This window comes from Saprolegnia parasitica (genome assembly GCF_000151545.1).
Source record: "Saprolegnia parasitica CBS 223.65 unplaced genomic scaffold supercont2.101, whole genome shotgun sequence".
NCBI lineage: Eukaryota > Oomycota > Saprolegniomycetes > Saprolegniales > Saprolegniaceae > Saprolegnia > Saprolegnia parasitica.
In genome coordinates, this window is record NW_012156495.1 from 62,764 (window position 1) to 89,147 (window position 26,384).

The 26,384-nt window shown below is 58.5% G+C and overlaps 11 protein-coding genes across 11 annotated transcripts in view; 5 read left to right on the forward strand and 6 right to left on the reverse strand.

Annotated features, from left to right (window-relative positions):
* Window positions 1-8: 8 nt before the first annotated feature.
* Window positions 9-2,895, reverse strand: SPRG_13684 (hypothetical protein; the record flags this gene model as incomplete). Its single annotated transcript, XM_012352537.1, has 4 exons — window positions 9-509; window positions 558-1,440; window positions 1,497-1,671; window positions 1,710-2,895. 4 exons carry the CDS (start codon window positions 2,893-2,895, stop codon window positions 9-11), a joined length of 2,745 nt encoding a protein of 914 aa, XP_012207927.1.
* A 381-nt stretch (window positions 2,896-3,276) lies between these two features.
* Window positions 3,277-6,376, reverse strand: SPRG_13685 (hypothetical protein). The gene is made up of 16 exons (XM_012352538.1): window positions 5,943-6,376; window positions 5,695-5,897; window positions 5,573-5,640; window positions 5,455-5,518; window positions 5,072-5,407; window positions 4,810-5,028; window positions 4,676-4,759; window positions 4,543-4,626; window positions 4,403-4,498; window positions 4,229-4,352; window positions 4,108-4,181; window positions 3,935-4,057; window positions 3,780-3,889; window positions 3,560-3,738; window positions 3,445-3,509; window positions 3,277-3,395 (listed from the first exon to the last, which is right to left on the reverse strand). Exons 1-16 carry the CDS (start codon window positions 6,277-6,279, stop codon window positions 3,321-3,323), a joined length of 2,241 nt encoding a protein of 746 aa, XP_012207928.1. The 5' UTR covers window positions 6,280-6,376; the 3' UTR covers window positions 3,277-3,320.
* Window positions 6,377-6,859: 483 nt separating this feature from the next.
* On the forward strand, window positions 6,860-8,745 carry SPRG_13686 (hypothetical protein). Its single transcript, XM_012352539.1, has 10 exons — window positions 6,860-6,947; window positions 6,995-7,108; window positions 7,154-7,287; window positions 7,339-7,601; window positions 7,654-7,821; window positions 7,865-7,962; window positions 8,013-8,175; window positions 8,226-8,292; window positions 8,341-8,444; window positions 8,497-8,745. The coding sequence occupies exons 1-10, from the start codon at window positions 6,927-6,929 to the stop codon at window positions 8,709-8,711; spliced, it is 1,347 nt and encodes a 448-aa protein (XP_012207929.1). The 5' UTR covers window positions 6,860-6,926; the 3' UTR covers window positions 8,712-8,745.
* Window positions 8,746-8,768: 23 nt separating this feature from the next.
* SPRG_13687 (hypothetical protein) lies at window positions 8,769-10,117 on the reverse strand (the record flags this gene model as incomplete). The annotated part of the gene is made up of 2 exons (XM_012352540.1): window positions 8,769-9,563; window positions 9,593-10,117. 2 exons carry the CDS (start codon window positions 10,115-10,117, stop codon window positions 8,769-8,771), a joined length of 1,320 nt encoding a protein of 439 aa, XP_012207930.1.
* A 291-nt stretch (window positions 10,118-10,408) lies between these two features.
* On the reverse strand, window positions 10,409-14,359 carry SPRG_13688 (hypothetical protein; the record flags this gene model as incomplete). Its single annotated transcript, XM_012352541.1, has 8 exons — window positions 10,409-12,065; window positions 12,121-12,276; window positions 12,330-12,388; window positions 12,428-12,778; window positions 12,827-12,855; window positions 12,897-12,988; window positions 13,038-13,233; window positions 13,281-14,359. 8 exons carry the CDS (start codon window positions 14,357-14,359, stop codon window positions 10,449-10,451), a joined length of 3,579 nt encoding a protein of 1,192 aa, XP_012207931.1. The 3' UTR covers window positions 10,409-10,448.
* A 423-nt stretch (window positions 14,360-14,782) lies between these two features.
* On the reverse strand, window positions 14,783-15,926 carry SPRG_13689 (hypothetical protein). Its single transcript, XM_012352542.1, has one exon. The coding sequence runs from the start codon at window positions 15,880-15,882 to the stop codon at window positions 14,878-14,880; it is 1,005 nt and encodes a 334-aa protein (XP_012207932.1). The 5' UTR covers window positions 15,883-15,926; the 3' UTR covers window positions 14,783-14,877.
* A 1,089-nt stretch (window positions 15,927-17,015) lies between these two features.
* On the forward strand, window positions 17,016-17,472 carry SPRG_13690 (hypothetical protein). The gene has a single exon (XM_012352543.1). It carries the CDS (start codon window positions 17,047-17,049, stop codon window positions 17,413-17,415), a length of 369 nt encoding a protein of 122 aa, XP_012207933.1. The 5' UTR covers window positions 17,016-17,046; the 3' UTR covers window positions 17,416-17,472.
* Window positions 17,397-19,270, reverse strand: SPRG_13691 (hypothetical protein). The gene is made up of 4 exons (XM_012352544.1): window positions 19,115-19,270; window positions 18,687-19,064; window positions 17,837-18,640; window positions 17,397-17,791 (listed from the first exon to the last, which is right to left on the reverse strand). Exons 1-4 carry the CDS (start codon window positions 19,256-19,258, stop codon window positions 17,477-17,479), a joined length of 1,641 nt encoding a protein of 546 aa, XP_012207934.1. The 5' UTR covers window positions 19,259-19,270; the 3' UTR covers window positions 17,397-17,476.
* Window positions 19,271-19,917: 647 nt separating this feature from the next.
* On the forward strand, window positions 19,918-20,964 carry SPRG_13692 (hypothetical protein; the record flags this gene model as incomplete). The annotated part of the gene is made up of 6 exons (XM_012352545.1): window positions 19,918-20,009; window positions 20,056-20,152; window positions 20,201-20,342; window positions 20,390-20,655; window positions 20,703-20,797; window positions 20,847-20,964. The coding sequence occupies 6 exons, from the start codon at window positions 19,918-19,920 to the stop codon at window positions 20,962-20,964; spliced, it is 810 nt and encodes a 269-aa protein (XP_012207935.1).
* Window positions 20,965-21,707: 743 nt separating this feature from the next.
* On the forward strand, window positions 21,708-24,344 carry SPRG_13693 (hypothetical protein). The gene is made up of 13 exons (XM_012352546.1): window positions 21,708-22,004; window positions 22,051-22,375; window positions 22,426-22,737; window positions 22,780-22,959; window positions 23,007-23,136; window positions 23,186-23,325; window positions 23,369-23,407; window positions 23,453-23,506; window positions 23,556-23,618; window positions 23,668-23,706; window positions 23,759-23,856; window positions 23,913-24,039; window positions 24,086-24,344. Exons 1-13 carry the CDS (start codon window positions 21,715-21,717, stop codon window positions 24,302-24,304), a joined length of 2,016 nt encoding a protein of 671 aa, XP_012207936.1. The 5' UTR covers window positions 21,708-21,714; the 3' UTR covers window positions 24,305-24,344.
* A 695-nt stretch (window positions 24,345-25,039) lies between these two features.
* SPRG_21328 (hypothetical protein) overlaps window positions 25,040-26,384 on the forward strand; it is a gene marked incomplete at both ends in the record, with an annotated part of 2,150 nt that continues 805 nt past the window's right edge. Inside the window, one exon of the mRNA XM_012352565.1 lies at window positions 25,040-26,195. Within this exon, the coding sequence (XP_012207955.1) occupies window positions 25,040-26,195 (1,156 nt within the window). The remainder of the gene's footprint in view (window positions 26,196-26,384) is intronic.

Sequence of the window (26,384 nt, forward strand, 5' to 3'; positions counted from 1 at the left end):
TTTAACACTTAGGCCTTCTTGGCAAACTGGAGCGCGCGCTTCTCGGCCTTCTTGGACTGGTTGTCGTGGATGCGCTCCTCTTCCTTCTCGGCCTTCTTCATGATGTCCTCGAGAATGCTGTTCTTGTACTCATGGAACGTGCCCGGGTACGCGACGCAGTCCATGTCGTCCACGACCCAGAGCGTACACCGAATGGCCTCAATGAGACGCGCGTCGTGCGTGACGACAACGACACCGCCGTCGTAGTGGTTGAGCGCTTCGCACAAGGCGTCGATCGACTCGATATCCAAGTTGTTGGTCGGTTCGTCGAGCACGAGCACGTGCGGGTTGAGCAAGATGAGTTCGGCGAGAACAACACGCGCCTTCTGACCGCCGGAAAGGAGACGGTTCTTAATCTCGTGCGCGTGGCCTTCCAAGCCGACCTTGCCGAGCAAGTTGCGCGCGTCCTGGTACGTAATGTCCTGGAAGAGGCGGCGGAGGTACTCGACCGGCGTCTCACCCATGGGCAGCTACAACATCGCCATCAACATCTTGTGATGTTTCAGGAGGAGGAGTACCTTGTCGACAAAGTGCTGGTTGTACACACCCATACGAAGGCGGCCGTTGCGACGGACCTCGCCTTCCTCAGGGTTCAGGTCGCCCGTGATGATCTTGAGCAGGGTCGACTTGCCGACACCGTTGGGGCCGACAATACAGACGCGCGAGTCCGTGTCGATACCAAAGTCAACGTTCTTGAACAAGTACGGGGCGTTGCCGTACTTCCAGCTCACTTCGCGCACTTCGAGGATAGGCGGCGACAGCTGCGTGATCTCCTTGAACGAAAACTTGACCGTGTACTCGCGCGGGCGCTCGAGAAGCGTCAGCGTGTTACCGCCATCCTGCGCCGAGTCGACGGTCGACTTGGCTTGCTTCTTGGCAGCACGGGCACCAGGCTCGCGCTGCTTCTTGACAATATCCGTCGCCTTCTTGGACGAAGTACCCGAAGCCTTGAGGTTGCGAAGCTGCTTCTGCTGCTTCTCCCACGCCTTCTCGGCCTGCTTGCGCTTCTGGACCTCCATCTCGCGGAACATGTCGTAGTTGCCGCGGTACGGCGTGAGCTTCTTCTGGTCGAGGTGGAGGATTTCACCGCAGACCGAGTTGAGAAAGTCGGCGTCGTGCGACACAATCAGCAGCGTCTTCTTCCACTTTTGGAGGTAGTCGTCAAGCCAAATGACGGCGTTGAGGTCCAAGTGGTTCGTCGGTTCATCAAGCATGAGCAACGTCGGTTCCACGTACAGCGCCTTGGCAAGCGAGATACGCATGCGCCAACCACCGGAGAAGTCCTTGGTCGACTTCTCCTGCATCATCGAGTCAAAGCCGAGACCAAAGAGAATGCGACGCGCGCGGGCTTCGGCAGCCGCGGCGTTCATGCCCGCAAGGAGCTCGTACACTTCGTTCAACCTACGCGACACAACGCCATGAGTGTTCGGTGTAAACGTCGGTCGATTGCGTCGTACCGCTGGTCGGCCTGCTCGCTTTCGCCTTCTGCAAGCTTCTTCAAGAGGCTCTTTTCTTCTTCGAGAAGCGCCCAGCGCTCGGCATCGGCCTTGAGAACGGCATCGACAGCGCGCGTTTCATCGGCGACGACTTCTTGCTCGACGTACAAGCAGTCGATCTTGGGCGGAATGCGAGCTCGCCGAGCGCAATCATCTTGAGAATCGTCGTCTTACCCTGACCGTTGGGACCGACAAGACCGTACTTGCCGCCATGGTTGATGTGCAGCGACGCGTTGTCAAAGAGGAGCTTGTTGTGCGCGTTGATGGTAAAGTTGTCAATGTGGATGTCGGTCGCGTTCTCCCAGTTGGCGTCTTCGGTGATCGCTTGCTGCGACACGGAAAACTGCTGCCCGTCGAGCGGGTTGGCCGCGCGGTGGTACTCGGTCTCGCGCTCGACGGCCTCGGCTTCTTCCTTGAGCTTGCGGCGCTCCTTGTTGCTGAGCTTCTTGTCCTTCTTCTCCTTCTTTTCCTTCTTTTCCTTCTTGGGCTTGTCCTCGCTGTCGTTGTCCTCGTCGTGGGCCGCGTTGGCTTCCTCCGTCTTTTCGAGCTCGGCGATGAGCGCGGCCTTCTTCTTGTCCTTCTTCTTGTCCTTCTTCTTGGCCGCGACCTCCTCTTGCTCCTTGGCGGCTTCGGCCTTGGCGAGCTCTTCCATCATGGCCGCCTTCTTCTTGTCCTTCTTCTTGCTGCTTTTCTTGGCCGCGATGCTCGCGGCAGCCGCAGCGTACGGATCTTCCTCGTCTTCCGCCTCGTCTTCGGCCGCGACGACCGAGACCTCGTCTTCCTCAGCCTCGACCTCTTCTTCCTCGACCTCCTCCTCGACAAACGCTTGCTTCTTGCCCTTCTTCTTGTCCTTCTTCTTGGACTTGATGCTCGCCGCGGCTTGGAGGTATGGGTCTTCCTCGTCTTCCTCGATGTCTTCCACGACGGCAATCTTCTCTTCCTCGTCGTCATCATCGTCCTCAAACGACGCCTGCTTCTTGCCCTTCTTCTTGTCCTTCTTCTTGGACTTCATGCTCGCCGCGACCTGAAGGTACGGGTCTTCCTCGTCCTCCTCGACGTCTTCGACGACGATCTTCTCTTCCTCGTCGTCCTCATCATCTGCAAAGGAAGCCTGCTTCTTGCCCTTCTTCTTGTCCTTCTTCTTGGAGGCCATGCTCGCCGCCACCTGGGCGTACGGGTCGACCTCTTCGACCTTGGGCGCGGGTTCGTCGTCCGAGTCGTCGCCCCGGCGCTTCCCGCCCTTCTTGCCCTTGGGCTCCTTCTTCCCCTTGCCGGCCTTGGGCGTCTCTTCCACGACCTTGGCGGGCGCCGGCTCGTCGTCCGAGTCGTCGCCACGGCGATTGTTGCGCTTCCGGGCCATCGCTCTCGACTTGTATAAATTCGTCTACTGGCCAAGAACCCCGCGCCCCATGAAACTCTCACTCTCCGCACTCTCTCATAGTTTAATCCAGCTAACCATCGACTCTCGTCACATTTGGGCGTCGCGGCCTTGCATTTTATTCGGACGCTGATTGGCCATTATTTTGCGCCCCCGAAGTTTCCCCGCGCCTTCGCGTGTCAACCGCGCCGTCGAGTATCTTTGCCCACGCGCAGACTCCTCCCTGCCTGCCGAGCGCCCAAGGACCAGCGGTGTGACCCAACATGACCGACCGATGCGTTGGTCCTGGATGCTGCAGCGACCAGTGGGGCGTCCAAAGGACGGGCGATAGCTCTCCTTCTTGCCCTCGCGCATGCTCGCCGATGGGCGTTGAACGGAGATGTTTTGAGCGTTAATCAAGAGAGCGTCTAATGCTCTTGGCGGCTGAAATGATACAATTCGTCGCGCGTCACAAGGCCTGCAAGCTCGCCCGACTTGGTCACCTACCATCCGATGGAATAAGAGCTTCTCCAAATGAACATTTTTGTGTACCACGCAGAGGGAAGAGAGGCCAAGGGATCGGAAGAGGCGGTATGCCTGGGCGGCCGAAGCTTCGACTAGAAGACACGCATTAGATATGACCTCGACACGCCTCTATGGCCGGTACCAGGAATCAAGAACGGGGACGGGTTGATGTAGCGCTCGAGGTTGATGATGGTCTCGCGATCGTTCTTGGAAAAGTCGGCGGCTTCGATCGAGTCTTCTCGGTCGTCCGCTTCGAAACAGCCGCGCAAGAGCTCGTCCCGCCACGCCGACTTGTCGAGAAGCAGCGCGCCCAGCGTGGACCTAGAAGCCTCTTTAAAAACATCAAAGTATCAAGGCGGTACCGTTGCAATGTGCCAACAAGCACGAGCGACCCGGGTTCTTCAACAACGGCCCACGCATGGTCGTGCGTGCATTCGATGAGCGTCTTGAGGAGCGTTCCGACCGTCTCGCGCTATAGAAAGGACGCATGAGCGCGACGTTACGCGATGGTATCTACCTTGGAAAGGTAGACAGGTTCGTCCTTCATCACGTGGGCCACGGTAAAGGTTTCGAACGCGTACGGCGGACTCCAATCCAAGAACGGGATGCCTCGCCCGTGAATGTGCAAGTCGTACAAGCCCTACGGACATCCAGTGTCATGACTCTCTCGCAAACCCTTGATAAAAATACTGTGCTGAGCGAGTTGCCGACCCAGCGCGCCGACATGAGCGTCATCATGAGCGGCAGTGCGTACTGCAGATCCCCTAACCACGCATATGGAGTTCTCGTTGATACGAAGTTGATACAATACCCGTCGCTTCCAAAAGGATGATGGTCAACGAGATCGTCATGCGCGTCACGCCGCCAAGCATCGCCGCCGCACCCACGAGCGAGTAGGTACTTAAATGCATGTAGTTGACGGCATCGGTTTGCATCTACAACTCGACGCCATCAGTCGTTTGAACGCAAGCCACGACGTGCGTACGAGGCCACCAAAAAGACGTCCGAGCGCCGCGCCGCTGAGGATGCACGGGATGAAGACCCCGCCCGAGATGGCACTCCCAAACGTCAGTGCCGAGCCCTAACCAGTTATGTAGCATATCGCTTACGCAACCGAGGATGTACGAGAAAGTAGCAAAGGCCGTAGGCCAGCAGCGACGCCGCGGTAAAGTCGGACGGTGCGGTCGCCACTTCGCCAAAATGCAAGAGCTAGATACCAATCAATGTTGGCGCCAGGACGCAAAAGAAGAGACAGTACCTGCTTGAGCGCCGTGTCGGGCGACGTCAAGAAGAGACTCGCAAGATCGTTGTACTGGTTTGGACCACAGTAAAACTGCACCAGCTACGCCACATTGCTTGCGTCAATACACTGAAAAGCGACATGTGACGAACCTCGGACCGCAGCTCGAGCTTCTCGGGGGCTGTCGCGATTGGCGTCGGCAGTGGTTTGCACGACCCGAGGCCAAAGGCGAGGCCAAACCAGAGGAACGAGACACCAACGCCGAGGCTCACGACGTGCAGCACCTTGAGAGGCGCCTTGAGACTCTTCAAGTTCCAGCGAAACATGAGGAGGTTGTTGAGGTGCGTGTAGATGGCGCCGCAGATTCCACCCTATCCAAGCACGCTCAAGCGACGGTATCCAGGGCTCTCGTACGGCAATGCCCATGCCCACAAACACGAGAAGCTCGTACGGCACGTACGCGGCGCGGTCGACACTTGGGTCCGACATCTTGCCAAACGAAAAGAGAACCGACTTCTTCGCCTCCTCGTTGAACGAGCCGCCGACAAAGACGTTGGTGCCAAACCCGACAAAGGCGGCCGTCATCGCGCAAAAGAACGCGCGCCAAATGAGCTTGGGCGAGAGGAACGACGCGCCTTCTTCTAGGGCAAAGAGAACGCCACCGATGGGCGCTCCAAATGCAGCCGCGACGCCCGCCGCTGCACCGCACGTGACGAGGTCCCGGACGTCCTTTTCACGAAGCAGCGTTATCTACAGACATGATGGGTTGGAGGCATCGACTGGAGATAGATGTGTACCCGCGCCGACTGCCAGCACTGGTACGTGCGCTTGGACGTCAACGTCGAGGCCACGATCGCACCACTAAGCACGATGATGAGGAGGATGTGGGGCTAGAGAGCGTAGAGAGGAGAGTACATGTGAATGAGCGGTCCTTCGCGGCCGACCGGTAGCCCGCCGCCCACCGACATCATGATGCCCATGGTCTACGAGCAGAGGGCGAGCGTGAGCGATGGCGGTGCTCTCATCGATACGAGGACCTTGCAGATGAGCGTCGATGGGCTCATCCACGCTTTGACGAGGACGCCGTTGAGCGTGCTCTTGGTTTCAGGGATGCCCGACCCGGCGGCGGACGGCGCAAAGTACAGAATGACCGTGCTCGCAACACCCACGAGCATCGCATTGAAGAGGACGAGGAAGAGGAGCCCGGCGCCGGTATATGTTAGCCCACTCTTTTCGTGCTCTACACGCATGTGCTATGAGCGCCATGTCGTCGAGGTATGGCTACCGAGGACGCCTTTCAGCTGCGTGTACTTCCAGTTGACGATCGAGCCTGTCCCGGTCGAGATGAAGATGGCAATGTAGGCCGTGATGACGCCAATGACAAAGCTGAGGCACCACTTCAGGAACGCGCTCGTCGTCTCGTGGCCAAGGAACGACGAAATGAGCGACGTGGCCGTTGTGGGCCGCGGGTACTGCTGCAGCTGGCACTCCTGGCAGTTGCCATCGCTGTAGCACGCAGGCGAGTGCAAATGGCCCGGCGAGTCGTACGGGACAAAGTCGACGCTCTCGTACTGCGGGCGCGCGGCCTCGTGCCGGCCAAGCGGAGCGTACGACGGCTTCATGGCCAAGTGCTGAAGGTACTGCTGTCGAGACGCCCAGGGATGTTGGGGATCCTTGGAACAAGAAGAACGGACGGTATAAGTTCGGTTTGTAGCGGGGTGTTTCTTTTCCCGCATATCGAGTGTAAGAAGCATCGAGGCTAGAAACACCGCACTTTCAACCATGCAGAGGATAAAAACACTTCACCAAAGGGCCTCTACCATGCGCATATGAAGAGCAAGACAGTACCGAACGCTACGTTTGGATACGGAGTGCAATCCCCAGCGCACATCTGCTTCATTCGTAGGTTTAACGTTGAGTGTTTCGTTTAACGTACTTTAACCACCGCGACAAGTGCGAGCAACGGGTTTTAACGCGGTCCCTCGAGCTTGGACTGAGGCGGGGTGACGCGTATGGCCGGTTTCCTTGTCGCGTATCCGGAATTCGAGTGGCGTGCGTCTAGCCAATCTGCGCTCATGACGTGGAGCATTGCCGATCACCACACCAGGGGCACCATTCCGCGAACAATGCGCGTGGTCTCGAGGCAACATGCACGAGTGGCCGAGTGCGATCTTTGGCACGCACACTGCAACGCGCTGCCATGCCGACAATCGAGTCGACGCCGCTCCTCGAGCCTGCCTTCAATTCGTGGGCGGAAGGACTCGGCGTGATGCGCATGGCGCTGCCCTTGGTAATCGAAATATCCCTCGTCCAATCAAGATATATTCTTGCTCCTAGATGGCAACGTTTGTGCTGGAGAGTCTTCCAACGCTGCTGGCGCTGGCCATTCTCGGCCACCTGGAAGTGCCAGAGGTCCAAGACTACGTTAGCGCCGCCGCCCTCTCGACAATGGTGCAGCACCTACAAAGATCTATACGTCTTGAGATTTCTCGATAGCTCACGACAGTGACGGGGATTTCGGTCGGTAACGGGCTCATCTCGGCCATGGACACACTGAGTTCGCAAGCCGTTGGCGCCAAAAAACCAGAGCTGCTCGGACTCCACCTGCGCACGGGTGTACTCGTCGTCGGGTACCTATACACTTCATTTCTTTTGCGGTCGACCGTCGCTCGTATATGTAGAGCTGCATATGTGTTGATGGTCCTCATCAATGTCAACGCTCAAAGTATCCTGGAGATGCTCGGGCAGGACGCCAGAGTGGCCTCCCTCGCTGGCGCCTACTCCCGCATCACGATCTTCGGCCTCCCCGGACTCTTTCTCTATGAGCTCGCCAAGCGCACGCTACTGGCGCAGAACATTGCGTCGCCGATGGTGCACATTGCGCTTCTCAGCAATGGCATCTACGTTGCGCTTGCGTACATCCTTTGCTACCACTCGTCCCTGGGTACGTCCAATCAACAAACAATGTGGTAGTATATTGATGAAGAGTGAGCTAGGTTTCTACGGCGCCGCATTCGCCTGGCTTGTCTCTTATTGGAGCCTCGCGCTCCTCACGCTACTGTACCTCTGCGTCTCGTCTGCGCACCGCTCGTGGGCGCTGGAAACCACGAGTTGGCGACAAGCAAGCATGCACGCGCCTGCTTTCTTGCAGCTCGGTGCCGCAGGTACTGACTGTATATACAAATAGACATATCCAAGCTCGTTTAGGCATGGCGATGATGCTCATGGAGTGGTGGGCGTTCGAGCTCATGGCGCTCTTCGCGGGCATGCTCGTCCATCCTGCGGTGGCCATTAGCGTCCACGCCGTACAAGAAGCTCCTCGTGTATTCATCCTGCTCACTATTAGTTCGTCTAGATCGTCGCCAACGTCTCGTCATCGGTCTACAGCATCTTTCTCGGTGTCTCGGTAGCCACGGGTGTCCGCGTTGGGCAGCTGATTGGCGCCGACAACGTCACACACGCCAAGCACATGTCGGCACTCGGTCTCGGGCTCACAGCGGCCACTGGTGTGCTCGTCGGTGCGTCACTACATACCTTTTGTATCAATGTATCAGTATCAATCGTGTAGCTCTCGTGCTCGTGGCGGCTCGGGCCTACATCCCAAAGTGGATCGTCAACGACCCAAGAACAATCGCGTACGCCACTGGAGGAATATGCGTCGTTGATGCATACTACGCTCGTAGGCAAGCGCAGCACACGCTGCTGGTGCTAGCGATTTTCGAGGTGCTCGATGGCGTCAACTGCACGGCCAAGGGCATTCTACGTGCCATGGGCAAGCAGCACCTTGGTAACATCGTCGTGCGCGGCCATGACATTATTGTACTACTTGGATCGACTAGGTGTCTACGTCAGCCTGCTTGCTTACTATGTCGTTGGCGTCCCGCTGGCTGCACTTGTCGGGCTCTACTACGCTGTTGGGGTCGCCGGTCTTTGGGTCGGTCTTGCAGCCGGTGTCTCCTTCTCGGCGCTGACGCTGACTGGCATCGTCCTGTACCCACGCAACTGGTCCACCATTGTCAACCATGCGACGAAAGCGTCGAATTCCCTTGCGTAATCGAACGTAGATCGGACTGATTTCTTATACACAGAGTTACGTATCTTTCGTGGGTATCTAAAAGTCAGGGTCCGACTCGGAGCCCGACTCGGACGCGCCCGAGCCCGACTTGGAGCCGTTCGACTCGACCTCCGAGCCCGAACCGGACTCGTCGTCGTTGTCGATCGAGTCGGCTACCGAGACTTCATCCTCGCTCTCGTCGTCCTCCGAGCCTTTGGTCGCCTTGGCCGCCGCCGACGACTTGGTAACGGCGGCAGGCACATCGTCGTCGTCTTCGCTCTCATCGTCTTCACTCTCGTCTTCGCTCTCGGACGAGTTGACATTGGCATTCGCCTTACTCTTGCGCCGACCGTCCGGCTGGTCCTTGCTCGCCTTGGACATGGAGCTTTGCTGCTGCTGGTTGCTTTTCGTGTCGTGGTCCGAGCTCGGCAGTGGTGCGTCGCCGGGCTCCTCTTGTTCGCCCCGCAGGATCGCGAGTTCGTCGTCGCGGAACTTTTTCTGCATTTTCTTGAGCGTCCGGTCGTTCTCTTGTAGCTTCTTGAGCTCGCGGTCGTTGTGCAAGTCGAGCTCGCGCTGGAGGTAGTCGAGGTTGCGGAAGCGCTCGCAGTAGATCGCGTACTGGCGCTCGAGCTCCTTCTCGAGCTTTTCGTACTCGTCCATAAAAGCTGGGCGGACGTTCTGGAGCGACTTGAGCCGCTTCTCGCTGCGCTCGAGGTCCCCTTGGGCCTTCTTGATCTTGGCGCTCAGCGCCTTCTCTTCCGCGTCCAGCTCGGCGCACTGCCGCTCCATGCTCTCGACGTTCTCCGACACGCCAGCAATGAGCTCTTTGATGGATTTCTCCAGAAACTTGTGCTCGGCGTCGCCTCGAGGTTGGACGAGACCGTGTCGAGGAACCGGAGGGCGTTCGAGCGCGCTTCGCGGACGTCGAGCTCGTTCTCGAGCAGGTCAAAGAGCTTGGCGCCGCAGTCGGTGATCTCGGCCGAGAGGGCGCGCGTGGCCTTGGCGTCCTTGAGCTTGGAGCCGAGGAGGCTCTTGGTCGAGAGATCGTCGTCGTCGGTCTCGAGGCTCGACGGGTCGATGCGCGACGCTTCGTAGAGCACTTTGGCGACCTTGAGGAGCTCCTTGACCGCGAAGCCGTCGGCCGCGTAGAGCTTCTTCGGGTTGAGGCGGATGCGCGCCTTGTTGAAGAACTCGGACGTGACCGACGTCAGGAACGCAATGCGGTCTTCCTCCGTGTCGATCTCTTCCGTGACGCTCGAGCTCGGGTCGTACTTCTTCGCCATCCAGTAGAGCAGGTCCGAGACAAGCTCAAAGTTGGGCGTCCGGAAGTTCTCCACCGACACGGGCCGCGGATACCCCAGCGCCCGCATCATCTCCGTCAGGTTGCGCAGCTCGCGGAACGACATGTCGGCGGCGTCGCTTGGAAAAAAGATACACCAGCTACCCTAGTCGACGACTGGAACGACTAATAAATAGTACATAAACGACTAGCGTTCAATCGAAAGATCGACTCGTGTTTGGCCGAAGACGATCGACTGGACACGATTTGCAGTGGCACAAGTGAGCGACTTGGTACGTCGAGAGGGCAAGGTGCTTGGCGTTCAAGTCGGGTTACGAGGCGGGTATAGACAGCATCTACTGTCCTGGGATCGACTCGAGTTAGTATACTAATCGACTACGTCGTGCGCAAGAATGTACATGGACTAAGTATGTGTATGTAGGTGACAAGTAGATGGCCTATTTTTTCACGAAGACGAGCGTCGCCATGCTCTTGCGCACGTCGTCTGCGACGGCGTTGCAATCAATGAACTCTTCGACGACGCTGCCGGCCTTGAGCTTCTCGGCCTCGAGGGTGGCATCCAGCTCAAAGCCCGAGGACGCAATTGACTGGTCGCCGACAGTGAGGCGCGGCAAGAGCGGCGTCGACGCGACCTCGTCAAAGAACGACGCGTAGAGCTCCATATCGGACGGCGGCGCGGGGTGCATCTCGCAGAGCTGCGCGTCGTCGAGCGCGTTGCAGATGAACTGGCGGTCCTTCTCGTTCTTGAAAAACTTTTTCGAGAGGAGACCGCGTGCCTTGACGTGCTGCTCCAAGCCCGCGTAGACACCGGATTGGATCTTGTACGTGCAGCCGCCTCGCACCGCGGCTTCAAAGACAGCGCCGACATCGTCGACGTCAATCGAGGCGTCGCGCAGGTACAAGATAAAGTCCGACTTGACGTTCTTCGCCTCCTTCTCCCAGAACGAGAGGCTCTCGCCCGACTCGACGTATCGGTCATAGATCGGGTCGGACGACGACGCGCCCATGGCCGCACCCACGTACACGCGCTTGAGGCCGCGCGACGCCGCGTACTCTTCAATGTCGAGCGGCGGCGCGTCGAGCATCGGGGGCAGCAAGAGCGCGGCCTTGGCGTCGTCAAGCGTGTTGCCGCTCTCTTTTCGAAGCAGCTCTTGCAGCCGCATGTTGCTAAGGCTGCGCTTGAGCGACGAGCCGCTTGAGACATCTTGGAGCGTCTCTTCGGGCGCCGACATGGACCGCACTTGGCGCGTGAGGCTGTTGGATCCGATTTGGACGCTCGACGACGACGGCGGCGGTGGCGGCGTCGAAAACGTGTGCGGGTCGTGCTCCTTCATGGCGATCGGGAGCATGAACGACGACGCGAGCGCCGCGTCAAACGAGAAGAACTCTTCCTTGTCCTGCGTCTGCATCCACAAGAGCGACTTTTCCGAAAGCGTCGAGTCTTCGAGCACGGCCGAGCTCGTCGCGCTACTCTTGCGCATGAGCAGCGGCTTGCCATCCCCGTGGGCGGGGCTCGGAAGGAGGAGCTTGTCGGTAAAGAACTTTGGCGCGTCAAACGCCTCGACCGCCGACTTCCACCACGTTTCGTTGAGCAGCGACGCGCGGAGGCGGAGGTACTCGGCCTTGGAGCTCGGACCGTGGCTGCGCTTGAGTGCGACGAGGTTGTGGATGCGGTGGAAGGGCCCCATGTCGGGCAGCGCCAGCGGACGCTCGACCTGAAAATTGTGCAGATAGTAGTCGCTCTCGAGCTCCCAGAGCGGCGGCTCGGACGCGCGCGGCACAAAGTTGCCAAGGAAGAGGTTGATCGCGTCCTGCTTGGCCATGTCCGTAAAGGCATTGCTGTAGTAGCGACGAATCGACGTGAGCAGCTCCCAGTGCTTGATCGTATCTTTCGACGGCGCAACCTTCTTGTTGGCCTCCGACCCGCCGTACTGCATCGAGATGATGTCGCCCATGCGCCCAAACATGCGCGTGAGCTCGGCCAAAATCGGCGACGACGTCTCGAGGTGCGGCGTGTTGCGAATGCCCATCGCGTAGAGCTGTTGGCCGAGGGCCTACCGTGCACAGGCTTTTACATCGGTTTCCGCACTGCGAAGAGACAATAATCACCCGCATCGCAACGCTAAACTGGGCCACGTTGGTGCGATCGAGGCAGTCGATGCAGTTGGTGCGGAGCACTCCGTGCTGCTCGAGCCAGTCGCCCGAGTCGCGCGGAATCGTCGGACTGGACGGCCGCTCGGTGCCTGATGAGACGGGTGGTGCCGGCTACACACAAAACACCTCATTCATCACGTGGCGATGGACGCTGATCATCGTACGCCATAGGAAGACGGGGGCCGCGCGGGCGACGCGCGACGGGCCGTGCGCTTGTTGGCACCTAGACAGCATGAGCAGCTGCCTCGACGAGATGTCGTACCCGAGCCCAGGTGGCGCTTGGGGGCCGAGCAGAAAAAGCCCGTTTGGTCGAGTGCCCACGTGCCGACCTTGTCGAGGGCTTGGCGCACGGCTTCAACGCGAGAGCCTTGCTCGACGCGCATCTTGCTCAGGCGCGAGTAGTCGAGCGCGACGTAGCGCAGCTTGTGCTCGTGCGGAATGAACGTGTTGATGTACTCGACCGCGCTCTTGAAGCCCGTGCCGACAATCATTTCGCGCTGCACCTTTTCGTGCTGCTTGACGAGGTTCAGGACCAGCGTCGGCGACCCGTAGCGCTCAAAGAGATCCACGAAGTGCGCTTGGGTCGCGGCGTACGACGGATCAATGCGGTTGACTACCGGTATCAATCAAATATCCAGTGGATGGAAGAGATGCGGCGTACGCTGGATCGGTGGCTTTGGAATCGTCACGCTGGTTTCTTGGGCCCAAAAATCGGGATCGAGCCACGGTACTGGACGAACGCGCTAAACTTGCCGTGCGTGTTTTCGTCCTCGATGATCTGCTCCGTCTCGACATCGTTGGCAACCTTGCCCGTGTCGGCGATCTAGCCATGTGTCAGCATGACATCTCCACGTTCTTGATTGGCTACGCACGCCGCGCTTGAGGTAGCGCGTGCCGGCGAAATGGCGCGACCGCCGCGCGAGCACGATGACCGAAATGAGCCGGCCAAAAAGCGAGCACTTGCGCTGCTCGTAAAAGCCGAGAAGGAGCGGCTGGACCCACTCGGCGCTCGCCGGTGACGAGAGGGCCGCCGTGAACTCCTTGTTGAGGTGGTGGTTCCACTCAAACCTAGTGCACCATCAATACTACGATCCGGAAATAATGGCCAGTCGTACATGTCGAGCGACTTGGTCTGGTCCGTCGTCATGTTGTGCTGCAGCGTGTGCGTGAGGTCGTACGTGTAGCTGTAGTAAAAGTCCTTGGTCAAATCCACAAAGTGGAAGAGCCCGAGGTACCGCGCCTCGGCGTCCTCGATCGGGCTCGGGTTGAGCCAGCGCGAGACCCACGTCCAGGACGACCCGTCCGACTTGGGTCGGCGAATCGGGAGGCACTGCGTCGCCTGGATCGCGTAGATGAAGTGGCCGCCAATGCACCCAATCTTGCGGCGCTGCGTGACCACGATGAGGTAGTAGCCTTGCAGAAACTTGATAAAACCAACGATCGCGACGGCCGAGAAGGCGCGGACGAGGCCGTACTTGGTCGCCGCGCGCGCCTCCGTGTCGAGGCCTTGCAAGAGCGCCTCCATCTCTTCCCAGCTGTAGACCGTCGGGTCTTCCTTGAAGATCGCGTCAAGCGACGACGGCGCGTCCTCGAGGCGGTCGAGGGAGAAGAGGCGGAAGCGCGAGTACGTGCGGTCCGAGCCGACGACGTAAAAGTGCGTCTGTGTCTCGTACACCGTGATGCGCTCAAAGCGCGAGAGGTTGGTCGTGAGGCGCGGCTGGCGACGGCGGAGCGCGGGCTTGGCCGGCGTCCGCGCCTTACCGCGCTTCTCGTACTCGGGCGCGATCTTGACTGGCAGCGTCGTCGGTGGCGTGCGCACGAGGAGGCGCGCGTTGGGCACGCGGCCCTCGGCGAGCGCGAGCTTGGACGTTGTGAGCACATCAAACCACCACTCAATGTCGTGGCTCTCGGGCGCCGACGACAGCGTCTCCTTCTTCTTTTGCTGAACGAACTCGAGCTCGATGCAGTACCGGCCGTCGTTGCGCACGTGCTGGATCGAGCATTGCAGCACCTTCCAGCTCAAGAGCCGGCGGTGCTTCTGCCCGTCAAGGTACACGGAAAAGACGCCAGTCGCGTACTCGAACTCGCACCACACACGGCCCCAGTCGCCCGTGCCCTTCATGTTGAAGAAGCCCGTCGTCGTGCGCCGGAAGAGCCATCCCGAGATCGCCTTGCCGCTTACGTCCGTCGTCATTGCCTCGGGCTCGGGCCAAAATTGATTTGTGCCCCGGGGCCCGACCGATCACCCTCTGCTTCTGCACAAAATCCAAGTCCGTGGTGCGTCGTGGATGGGACACCTCTGACAACAGGCCACCGAGCACTGATTCCAGTGCTGTCCAGATACAACGTCCAGTGCCATCGCTGGTCGCTCCAGACGGTCCAGACTGGCCGACCCGAAGGGTGCCCCGGGAACATGTACTTGATTAAGGGAATTCAACGAGATTTGGTCGGCTTGCCCTTCCTTTCACAGTGAATCGGAATGACGGTCTTTTTCTGGATCCTAATGTAGCGTCCAGCAGGGCCAGGCGGGACCAACGATGCTTTTTCCGAACAAGCTACATTACCGGTACGTGGCAAACTAGTGCAATGGGCTACGTCGACAAGTCGAGTCCGATGGTGGGTGGGTCGATGACATGACTTCGTGTGGGGATTGATAGACTTATCTTAACATGAAATTAGATATAGACCGTGTGCCATCGCGTCGGTCGCTGCTTACATCTCGAAGAGACTGTTCAAGACGACGTTCACGTCGCCGTTGGCAGCCTCCAAGAGTGCAATGGCGCGAACAGCGTCGACGTCGGGGAAGACTTCGCGGATAAGGACGAGCTGCGCGGCCCACTTCAGCTCTTCAGCGCTGGGCTCCGGGGTGGCCTCAACAACCACGGGGGCTTCCTCAACAACCTGCTCCCATTCGGCCTCGACCTGTTCTTCGGGAACGACCGGCGCCTCGACTGCAACTTCCGCAATCTCGACTTCAGCCTCGGCGACGACGGGAGCAGCGACGGGGGTGGCCGTCTTCTCCTTGAGCTGCTGGATTTCCTCGACAAGCTGGTTGGCGTATGCGGCAATCGTATCGGCGGCCGACTTGACGCCATCCGATGTGTCCTTGACGAGGCGATCGAAGTCGATCTCGTTCAAGCTCTTCTTCAAGTGCTCAAACTCAATCTCGTTGAGGCTCTTCTTGGCGGCTTCGAAGGCAACCTTGGACTCCTCGACCGTCTTGTGGTAGGCCTTGTTGATGACAATGCCCGTCTGCTGCATCTTCTCGTTGAGGACAACGCCCGTGGCTTGGGCCGTCTCCTGGGCCTTGGCCGCGAGCTCGGTGCTGCGCTGCTTCCATTGCTCGCTCTTGACTTTCTCCATGGCCTGGTGCAAGCTCTCGACTAGCGACTCGATAATCTTCAAGATCGGGTCGGCCACGTTGTCGTGGAAGGCCGCCTCCATCGTCGGCACAGCCATAAAGCGGAGGCTCTTGACAGCATCGCCCGACGAGAGGAAGACGTTGCACGCCTCCTCGAACTCTGAGGCCGAGCCCACATGAAGGCAGTCGTTCTCATTGTCCTTGTACTGAATGACAAAGCTGCCAGCTTCGAGCTTGAAGGTCTCGCGGAAGAGCGCTTCGAGGTCGCCGAAGGCAAAGGCAGCGAGGTCGACCCGGACGCGGTGGATCTCGCCCTTGTAGCCGACCTTGATGGCTGTCATGCGCTGCTGGTTCATCTTGCTGGGTGTGAGAAAATTCACAAATGACCTGGAAGAAAGCTATGGCATACAAAGATTAAATCATAAAATAAATGTTCGAGAATCGTCGGTGGATATCAAATAAATTGAAGAAAACTATATTGCATTTTGGTTCTTGTAGGAAAACGAGAGGAAAAGAAAAAATCATCTATTTCTGTCCACCTGCATTCTGCGTCTTCTGCCCGTTGAGAAGAAACTGTCATACTGCGCTTCAACAAAGCCAGGCGCCGAGTCCATCCCAAACCCTTGCTTTACGGAGTGCAATGTTGCTAGACTAAGGGAACGATAGACAAAAAGCAGTACAAAACGTGACCGAGGTCGGTGTCGAGAGGGATACGTTGGACCAATGACCAAGCGAGAAATTAGTTTGAACGCGACATGCCGTTGGCATTTTAGCGAATCAGCGTGCGCCCACGTGTAGCTTCGCGCTGCGCGTGCCACGAAGCGGCCACGCCAGAGCCACCTCGGCCTTGGAGCATGGGACTAGACGCCAAGAGTTGCCGTGTGGATCCTACTTTGCCCGAAGCATAGACAGCCCACCGATGACGTATGCACCTGCCTGACCCTCCCAACCAGCACTGGTAGCTCTCCTTGGCAGCTCTGGCCAGATTCCCGCATTTCTGGCTCGGTTGTGGGAATGGTCCATCATAATAAGACGCTTGGTTGTGGGTGCTGTCCAACCTTTTAACCAAGACTTTGGCCTAGTAGGCAAGACGACTAGAATTGGCAAAGCTAGCTACTTTCATTTTGAATCAGCCGATCTTTCTTATCAGTCGCAAGGGCTCGAGGTTGAGATGGGCCGTGCAGCGTTTGGATCCAAAGATCGCCCATGAGCTAACGTCCATGGTATATTTCAAGTTCCCAGCCCCGGGGACAGAATCGAAGATTGCATTTCAGCGCTAAACAAAGCTGCAGTCCAGATACAAATGTCATGGACCACACTAATAGTTCCTACCACAGCCCAAGGTTGCTATTCACATAGCGTGAGTATCGTAGCGATCTGCGAGCGATACAAGTAGCAGCCTCGTCCTCTTCCATCACACCTCTCTCCAGGCGGGAGAAAGTACGCGGCCCTCTAAGATCGCAGATTGTGTGGTTTATCCGTATTATTATCCGGACGGTATTTACCATCCCAAGGAAGCGATGGACAACGACCGGGCGAAGCGTCTCAAGGCCATCCGCGAGGCCCGCGCGCGCAAGGAGAATGGCGGCGCCGCTACCGAAGAGGTCGTTGCTGTTCCCGTCAAGCAGGTGGAAGAGGTCGAGACGCCCGTGGCCGACGAGCCGACGGCCGTCGCTGACCCCGAGCCCGAGGACGAGGTCGTGGCGATCGCGCCCAAAAAGCCGACGTGGGACCTTGAGCGCAGCCTGGAAAAGCAGATGAAGAAGCTCGAGCGCCGAACACAGAACGCGATCGTCCAGATCCTCCGGGAGAAGATGGAGCGCGAGATGCAAGAGGACGACGAAGAAGAAGACGACGGTGAGGAGGTCGACGAAGAAGCAGAGGCGTAGTACATGCACGCAAGCGACCACACGAGCGATGCATATTCAATATTAGGCTGACTTGTCATTACTACTTGGTGCTTGCGCGCACATCAAAGCCGACGGAGAAGTCGGGCTTGTCGTCGGCCTGCACGTGCCGGAGCGCCGACGGCGCGATCGCGCCTTTGATGCGATCGTTCATGACCTTCCGGCTCTGCTGCAGCGCCACCTTGATCGAGTGGTCCTTTTCCCACGCCTGTGTGAGCACCTTGCGTTGCCGTTCTTGCTCGGCGACCGTGAACTCGCGGTCCTGCTCAATGTCCCGCTGGAGCTTCTCGAGGAAGAGTTTGTCTTCTAGCAGCGCCTTCTCCCGCGCGTCCCGCCGTGCCCTCTCCTTGGCGTTCATCTAGCGCAGATATCGTCGTCGTCGTCATCCCACGTTCCATCCTACCTGCTCGTGTAAGCAGTGGTGCATATCGACCTGGATGCGCTTGTGTGTCTCGGGACTGTTGAAGCCGAGCCGTGAGTGGTGGCTGTGCGAGATGAACGTGTTCTCGGCTGGGTCGGTCCCGTGCTCGGACCGGCGCGCAATCTCTCTGTTCTTCATCGACTCGAACATCTGGTCGCGGATGTCATCTTGGAGCTTCTCGGCGCTCCGGCGCTTGGCCCGCTTCTCGTTGGCGATCTCGTCGAGGTCGCGCATGTGGTGGCGATGAATATCCATCGCATGCTGGGCCTCGGCCTCGACCTCCTTCTCGATGCGGAGCATGTGGCGCTCGTACGCCGCGTCTGCGACCGAGATCGGGCGGCCGGGCATCTCAACGCCCGACCGGTCGAGCTCCTTCTTGATTGCGTCTTTGAATGAAAAGTCAAACGACGGCTCCTTGTACGCACTGTGCTGGCGCACTTGCGGTGGCGACAAGAGCATCGTCGTGCAGTCTCTGGACGGCGTCTCGGCACTCATGTAGCCGATCCCGTTGCGCGACGCAGGGCGGGGCGACCGCAGCTGGGTCATGCTCGTGGGTTGCTCAAAGCCATGCCGGGGCGAGACCGGCTCGCGACCCGACAGCGGCGGGTGCGGCGTCCGCGGTGTCCGCGGAGTTGTCGATGCCGCTTGCGGCGGGCGTTCCGGCGATAGAAGAAGCATGTCGCCGGCCTCCTCGGCTTGGTTGCAGTCTTCCAGTGTCAAGTCAAAATCGGCGAGGTCGCCAATGACGGACGGACACCCGGACGCGACGGACGCGGTTGCAATGTTCTACATGACAATATACAACCACAACGTCGTTGTCCACATAGTGTACCTCGAGTGCTTTCGGAAACTGCGTCGGGTCAAAGAGGAGGTGGATCGCGCGGTTCTTGGCGACGATTTTGCCGATCGTCATCTCGATCGTCATTTGAGCCCCCGTTGACGCGACCTCGCCAATCTTGTGCAAGAGGTCCCGGACGCCGCAAAAGACCACATCTTTGGTGAGGTTTTTCGAAAACTTGATGGCGAGCTTGGTAAAGTTGATGTCCTCGATCGCGGCCACAATCGGGACGGTCACGCGTTTCTTGTACTGGAGGCCATACGTCTTGCCAAACGTGTCGTTGAGCATAAAGATGGGCCGGACCTTGCGCGTATTGCGGCCAATCGTGAGGGTTTCCCAGCTAATCTTGCCAAACGGTGCGATGTGCGCGCCCTAGTTCGGCATGGATTGGTCGGGAAAAGATAGGTTCCAAGTGTGTGTACCTTGCCTTCTTGGTACCGCGCTTCGACCCACGCATTGAGCGCGATCCAGACCTCCTCAAGCGTCTCCTTCTTCTTGTCGGCGGCGCACGACGTCCGCGTCATCTTGCCGCTGCAGTCTTGGAGGAGGTTCCGCAGCGTATACATGTTCGGCTTGAATTCACTCTCGACATACCGCGGTCACACGGCTAAAAATAGCGCGCCAAAAGCAGTTGCCTTTATAGGAGCGAGTTCTTCTAAGCGACACCATGCCACCAGCAACGCCAGCTCGGTGAACATGCTCTAACGTTAGTGGAGAATGGCACGTGGACTGCGAGACATGCCTTTCCAGGGACTTGAACAACGAGGTAATTTCGTCAAGTGTAAGGGTGTCACTTCATGGAAAGAAGCGTCTCGCCCACTCGGTGGCAATAAGCTCTTAGCGGTCGTGTGTAAAAAGGTACGCCTTCCCACAAACGCTGCATCAAGAGCGCGCCACGTCATAATAATTTGTCGGGTTGTTACCGTACTGGGCTGCCACGTTTAAGCGACTCTGGTGGCAACGACATCAATCGTGCCCTTAGAGTTAACTGAAATGGCTCCCGAGAGCGAATTACTGTCCTTTTAGTACATGGCCACGGCCACTGGCCGATTACGTCCTACGACGCGAATAACAAGTCCTTCGTTCTTGTCGGAGAAACATGGCACACCGTTTTTCTGAAGGTGCTTATGGTGCTGGTCGTGCAGGAGCGAAAAGATTCGGTTATAAAAACTCGTACCTGGAAACGCACGGGATTGGGTGAGCTCATTTCAGTGGTGGCATCATCATGCCGATCGACTGGGACGAGCTCAAGCGCGTGTCGGCGCAAGTCCAAGCCGACTTGGACGGCGTCGGCCTCGACTTCCACCTCGAGTTCTCGTACGTCCTTGTATCATTCAGCCGTTCGTCAATGGTCATCGGCTAGCTCGGTCTATGACATGTGGACGACCAAGCTGGCTGACATCAAAGACGATGCGACCAAGCCCGCCGCTTGGTACACGCAAGGCGCCGACTACTGGGAGGTTCATGGCTCTCTTGCAAGCCATAACGTCACAGAAAACACGTACTAGGACGAAGAGAACTGCCCGCCCGACGTCGGCGGCGTCTTAGGCGGCTACGGGTACATTTCGCCCGTCGACGTCGAAGGCTCGACCGCGTTTCTCGCACGCGTCCAGGCGCTGCGCCCTGCCTTCAAGCGCGACCGTGCAATCGGTGCGCGAGTATCTTCCACCATATCTTCTTGTGCTGACGTGGCTTAGACTGCGGTGGTGGCATCGGCCGCGTCGTCAAGCACCTGCTTCTCCCGCTCTTTGCGTCTGTCGACTTGCTCGAGCAAAGCCCGCGCCTTCTCAAGGCCGCGCCTCGCTACATTGGCGCTGAGAAGCACCGCGTCGAGACGCTCTTGTGCATGGGTATGCAGGACTTTGATCCGTCGCCCAACAGCTACGACCTCATTTGGTGTCAATGGGTCTGCCCTCACTTGATGGATCTCGACTTTATCAAGTTTCTGCAGCGGTGTCAGCAGGTACACTCGATGTCGTGTCTTCGAACGCGCATGTCCACATATGCTAGGCGCTGCGGCCGGGCGGTGTCATTTGCATCAAAGAAAACATCATCGTCGATGGCTCGCCGTATGAACTCGACGAAGACGACAGCAGCGTGACGCGGTACGTCGATGTTTGATGCCTCGTGCACGCCACCTCATCTTGCTTGTAGATCGGCCGCATATTACAAGAGCATTTTCCGGCAAGCGAACCTGACGCTTCTCGCCGACGAGCGTCAAGAAGGCTTTCCGGAGGAGCTCTACCCCGTCATGACGTACGCGCTGTACTAAAATGCAACGGCGGGAGACTTTGGTGCGTGCGACACAGTCGGCTCCTCTTCATTCGTATATCCGAGCTTGCCGCCACGCGCGGTGTTTGCGGCCGGCGAGGTGGATGACGCATTGGATCTTCGTGCAAAACGCACAGCTTATTCGGGGAGGTATCAAAGCTGCAGCTCCAGCTCAGCGCCAGCACGCCTGTGGACAAGATAATGTGCACGGAGTTGTGCTGTCTGACATCACGTCGAAAAGTCGGAGCGGGCGATCCTGTCGACTTCGCGACGGTTAGACACTGTGCAGCACCAGAAGGCTGGATCTGTGTCCCTCGTATTCGATGCAGTGGGTCTACCTATCCACATGTATCCAAAGCGATCCCACATAACTATTACGGAAAAACACCCCGGTAGGAAGCTACCCATGGAAGTCTCGGCTCTGCCGCCACGCGACTGAAATGGTGGGCTAACCACAACCCACTCACTTTGTCTTTGTATGGGTGAGGGCAACATGCCGCCCTTGACACCCAACCTGTGCATGATCCGACCACGGGTCTCGTTCTGCATACAGCGCGTTGTGCTACGTAGCGCCGTCCATCATGTGATGCGAATCGAATCGCGGGCAGGTGGCGGGCGACCTGCCGCCAGGCCAAATGGCGTGTTTTTAGTCTCCAATGACGTTCACTCTTGGATTTCCACGCGTCCGCGGCGTTGATTGGCCAAACGATTTACATGGCGCCTTGCGCGCTTCAAAAGAGCAAAGCCGACGATGCTTAACGCGGCTCGGTACGAGGTCACGTGGGAGATGGCGACGCCGCCCACCCCAGCGATGACGCGCAGCCCCTCCGAGCGCTTCGGCCACGCCGCCGCCAAGCTCGCTTCGGACATCGTCGTTGTCTACGGCGGGCGCGGCGAGAATGAAAACTTTTATGATGCGTGGCTGCTCACGCTCTCGTCCGAAGTGAGCGGCGCGCAGGTCGACGCCGCGACTGATTTTGCGCACGTTGCACAGTGGACGTCGCTCACAAGGATGCGCCAAGACGTCCAGGCCTACCACCGGTACGATTATTCCCATCGTGCCATGACATTCGGACGCCGTCCATAGGTTTCATTCGATGCACGCGGTGGGCAACACTGTCTACGTCTTTGGCAACCGACTCGCCTCCCGCGACGCGACGCCAAAGGATACGCCGCACAAGGTAAAGTTCGCGGACCCGTCCGGCTTTGAGGTCAAGAAATTCATGGTCGGGCCCGACATGCGCACCATTACGTGGGCTGACGTCGCGACCGACGACGAGGTGCGAGCGGACATCCAGCCGCGCGTGGGCCACGCCAGCGCCGTCTTGGAGGACGGGCGTATCTTTCTTTTTGGTGGCCAATCTGCCGACGCCAGCACCTTTTACAACGACGGCATGCTTTTCGACCCGACCGTCCGTGTCCTATGTATCGAAAGCGACTCACATGGTTGACTGCTCGATAGACCGAGTCGTTCCAGCACCTTTCGTCTTCGGACAAACGCCCGTCGAGGCGTGCATTTGCAGCCATGGTGCCGTTCGGGTCGCACAAGGTCCTTCTGCACGGCGGCGTCGGCCCGCCCAAGTCCAACAAACTCGCGAGCCCGTCGTCGCAGCTGTATTCGCAAGCCGACGCATCGCAACCTCGGACATCGACCAAGACGGCGGTGTTTAGTACCGTATTCGAGTACGACCTGATTTCGGACAAGTGGACGGAGCTCTTGCAGCCGTTCGAGATGGGCCTTCACAACGACATTACCCACCGCTCCCGGCACAGCGTACGTACTCACACCTCTCTCTTTCTACCATGTTGGGCATAGATGGTCCCGGTGCCGGACGGCTTTCTCAGCTTCTCGGGGGCCGCGCCCAAACGGTCGATTGGCGGCGCCTTTGCGGGGACGGTGCAAGCGCCGGCGCAGTGCGCTTTTTCCAGCATCCACACCCACGGCGTCGTGCCATCCGACCGCAACGGCGCAACCTTCCTGCCCTTATCCCCCAACGTACGCCAATTTTCTGTGCGATCGCGCGCACATACATCGAGTTGTAGAAAATCCTCTGCGTCGGCGGGCGCGTCGGTGCCGGCTTTGACACTGCCGTGTACATTGGCACCATTCGCGCGATCGCGCCAGAGCAAGCACCAACGCCCTCGCAAGGGTCCAAGCGCAAGCGGTCCATGGGTCTTGACGCATCCTCCCAGAAAATGTTTTCTTTACACTACGACGATAGACGAGGCGGAGAGCCATCGGCCGGCGACACGGTCCCGCACGAGCGATGCCATGGGGGCCAAGACACGGTCCCCGACCGACGCTCCGCCCGTGCCACCCGTCTCGGCCATGCCGCCACCGCGCAGTCACGACGACATGGTCGTGCGTCGTCTCGCAGCTTTCCTCGATTCATCGTGCCATGTAGAATGCGGTCAACAAGAACCTCAGTGAGCAGCTGCGCAGCGTACTCTCAGTATACATCTTCGATGTCTGATTCTGGGGCGCGTAGATGGAAGAGTACCGCCAGAAGCAGGACGCTATGGTCGTCTCGCTCCTCAAGCAGGTGCACCTACCGCTGCGAAAACGACCGGTGTCGCACTGTTAATGCGTAGAATGCGCAGCTCGAGGTTGAAGTCGGCACGCTTCGCTTTCGCAACCAAAGCCTGCTAGACGAAGTAGGCGAGTACGATGGAGGAGCTGTCGCGTCTGACGCGTTTGTCGTAGCGCGACGATCTCGACAAACGTCTGCTCGCGGCCAAGATGGTATACATTTTATCAGCATCGATATCGGATCTCACATCCAAGCATGCGCTAGACCATGATAGGCAACAAGGGCCGCGACTACCACCGGTTCATTGGCATCACGGGCCTCGCGCGCGTCATGCTGGATGCGTCCCAAAGCACCATCGTCGAGTACGAGATCCCACCATAGTTCTTTCCGATTAAACGCCGGTCTCTTGTTGCCGTAGCCCGTCCCAAGACATGGTGTCGCACGGTGACTACGAGCGATTCGTTTCAGAGCACAACGGAATGGTCGAGCAACACCGAGCCGAGCTTGACGAACTAAAGAAGAAGCTCGCAGTGGCCGAAAACAAGGTACTTGAACAATATAATTCTTGTCGGAGGCTCAGCGTCGCTGTAGGCTGCGCGCTTCATGACGATCCTCAACTCGGCGGTGGTCGAGGCCCAGGAATACGCCAAATCGATGGCGAGCCCGATGCTTGGGACGCCCCCACCGACACTCAGGAGTCGTTCGCCAACGAGAGCCACATGCTGCAGTCGCCGCCTCACGGGAGCGAGACCCAGGATACGGTTATGGACGAGTAGGACGACTGCGACATTGCCGTATGAAATAGCATGAGAAGTGTGCCCCACGTTCAGTACAGCGTGTATAGTCCTGCAGAGCCGATGACGTCCTTTGCACAAGTCGTGCATCATCGCACGAGCCATGTGGAAGGCAACGCAATGTGTGTCGAGTAGTTGAATCAAGGTCCTTGGTTGAATCCCTTGTAGAGAAGAAAACAAAACTGTGTATGTACTGGGAGGTAATATATGTACAGAGCACGGTGTACCTAGGAGGCTTATGGACGGCGCGTGCCGGCACCCAAAAGCAACGGCGGACTGTGTGACGCCGTCAGAGGCGGAACCATCACGCAGCGTTCTTACCTCTTTGCTCTGCCCCAAGTTAGTACATGATTCATGTACTCAGCGCTGAGCAAAGCTTCAAGGAGCATGCAGCTCTGCAGAGTGCTTAACAGTACGGGTACTGTAAACGTACTATTTAATAGGAAAAGGGGAACGATAAGGGCGCCTTTCTACGACGGCGCTGCCAACTCAGATCTTCTCAGATCATTCCGTGCATACGCTGCAGCGAATTGTCCTATTCAAGTACTGGAATCCTAGAAAAACACGTAATTCGGTCACTATAGCTCGATTCAATACGCAAATTGTATTTTCTAAGCGAATATCTTTGTCATTGTGACCATCTTGGCAACGGATCTCACGCGTGACTGGGTCAGCGTGGGTTACTCACGACAGCTAGCGGAGGTCGCGACGCCGCACCACTTTGCATTTTGCACGAGACGACGTAGTACGCATGCTCGCAGCGACCAAGCTCGTCGCGGCCCTCATCGCCAGTCTCGCGGCCTCAGCGCTGGCGTCGCCCCAGCCGTTCCAGATTGGGTACCCCGTCCCGCTGAGCCTTCGCGGGGACCATAGCGGTCCCTTCAACCACACCATTCATCGCGACGGCGCGAGCTACCTCTCGGTGCATTTCACGTCGATAGCGTTGCCCCCGGCGGCGACCCTGTCGCTGGCCTGTGCCGATGGCGCCAAGCAAGTGTCGTTCACTGGCGCCCACGCCGACTTTTACACCGAGTCGTTTCCGTGCAACAGCGTTGACGTCGTGTACTCTGCGCCGACGTACGATAGCAGCAGCCCCGCGCCGGTGTTTGAAGTGGACCAGGTGATCCATGGGAGCGCGCAGTCGAACGGCATGCTCGAGACCATCTGCAGCATCACGGACGAGTCTCGGCCGAGCGTGTGTTCGCAAGCGACCGAGCCCGCCAAGGTCGCCGCGAGCCGCGCGGTCGCGCGCCTTCTCATCAACGGCCGCGTCGCGTGCACGGGCTGGCTCTTTGGCTCAGAAGGACACATGCTCACCAACAGCCACTGCATCAACTCCGAGTCGCGCGCTGCCAACACCCAAGTCGAGTTTGACGCGCGCTGCAGCACGTGCAAGGACCCGCAGAACAAAGTCGTCTCGGGTTGCCGCGGGACGATCGCAGCCATCGGTGTCAAGCTTGTCATCTGGGACGAGCTCAACGACTTTGCGCTCGTCAAGCTCGATAAGCTCAAGCCCGGAGTCGACCTCTCGACGTACGGGTACCTTCGGGCGCGCGAATCTGGGCCCGTTCTTGGTGAGCCTATTTGGTCGGCACACCACGAGGCCGGCTGGGCGCAGCGGCTCTCGCTGACCTACGACGGAGAGGTGCCCAAGATTGCGGACCTGGACAAGGCCAGCTGCATGGACAACTTTCCGGACGCGCGGGACACGGTCGGCCACTTCCTTGACACGCTCGGCGGCTCCTCCGGCGCGCCTATCATGAGCACCGCAGACAACGTCGTCGTCGCGCTGCACAACTGCGGCCTCTGCGACTCGGTCGGCAACTCAAACGGTGCGATCAAAATCAGCAACGTCATCCAGTTCCTTAAGGCCAAGAACCTCTTGCCGAAAGACGCTACGGTGCCTGGTACGACGGTGCCCCCCGTGACATCGGCACCGACTCCAGCACCCACGGCAGCACCGACCATTGCCCCGACAACGGCGCCCACGCCGCAACCGACAAATGCTTCTACTCCGACGCCGACTCTTCAGCCGACTACTCTGCCCACTACCACTCCCACACCGGCGGCTTCGACCATCGCACCCACTGTGGCCC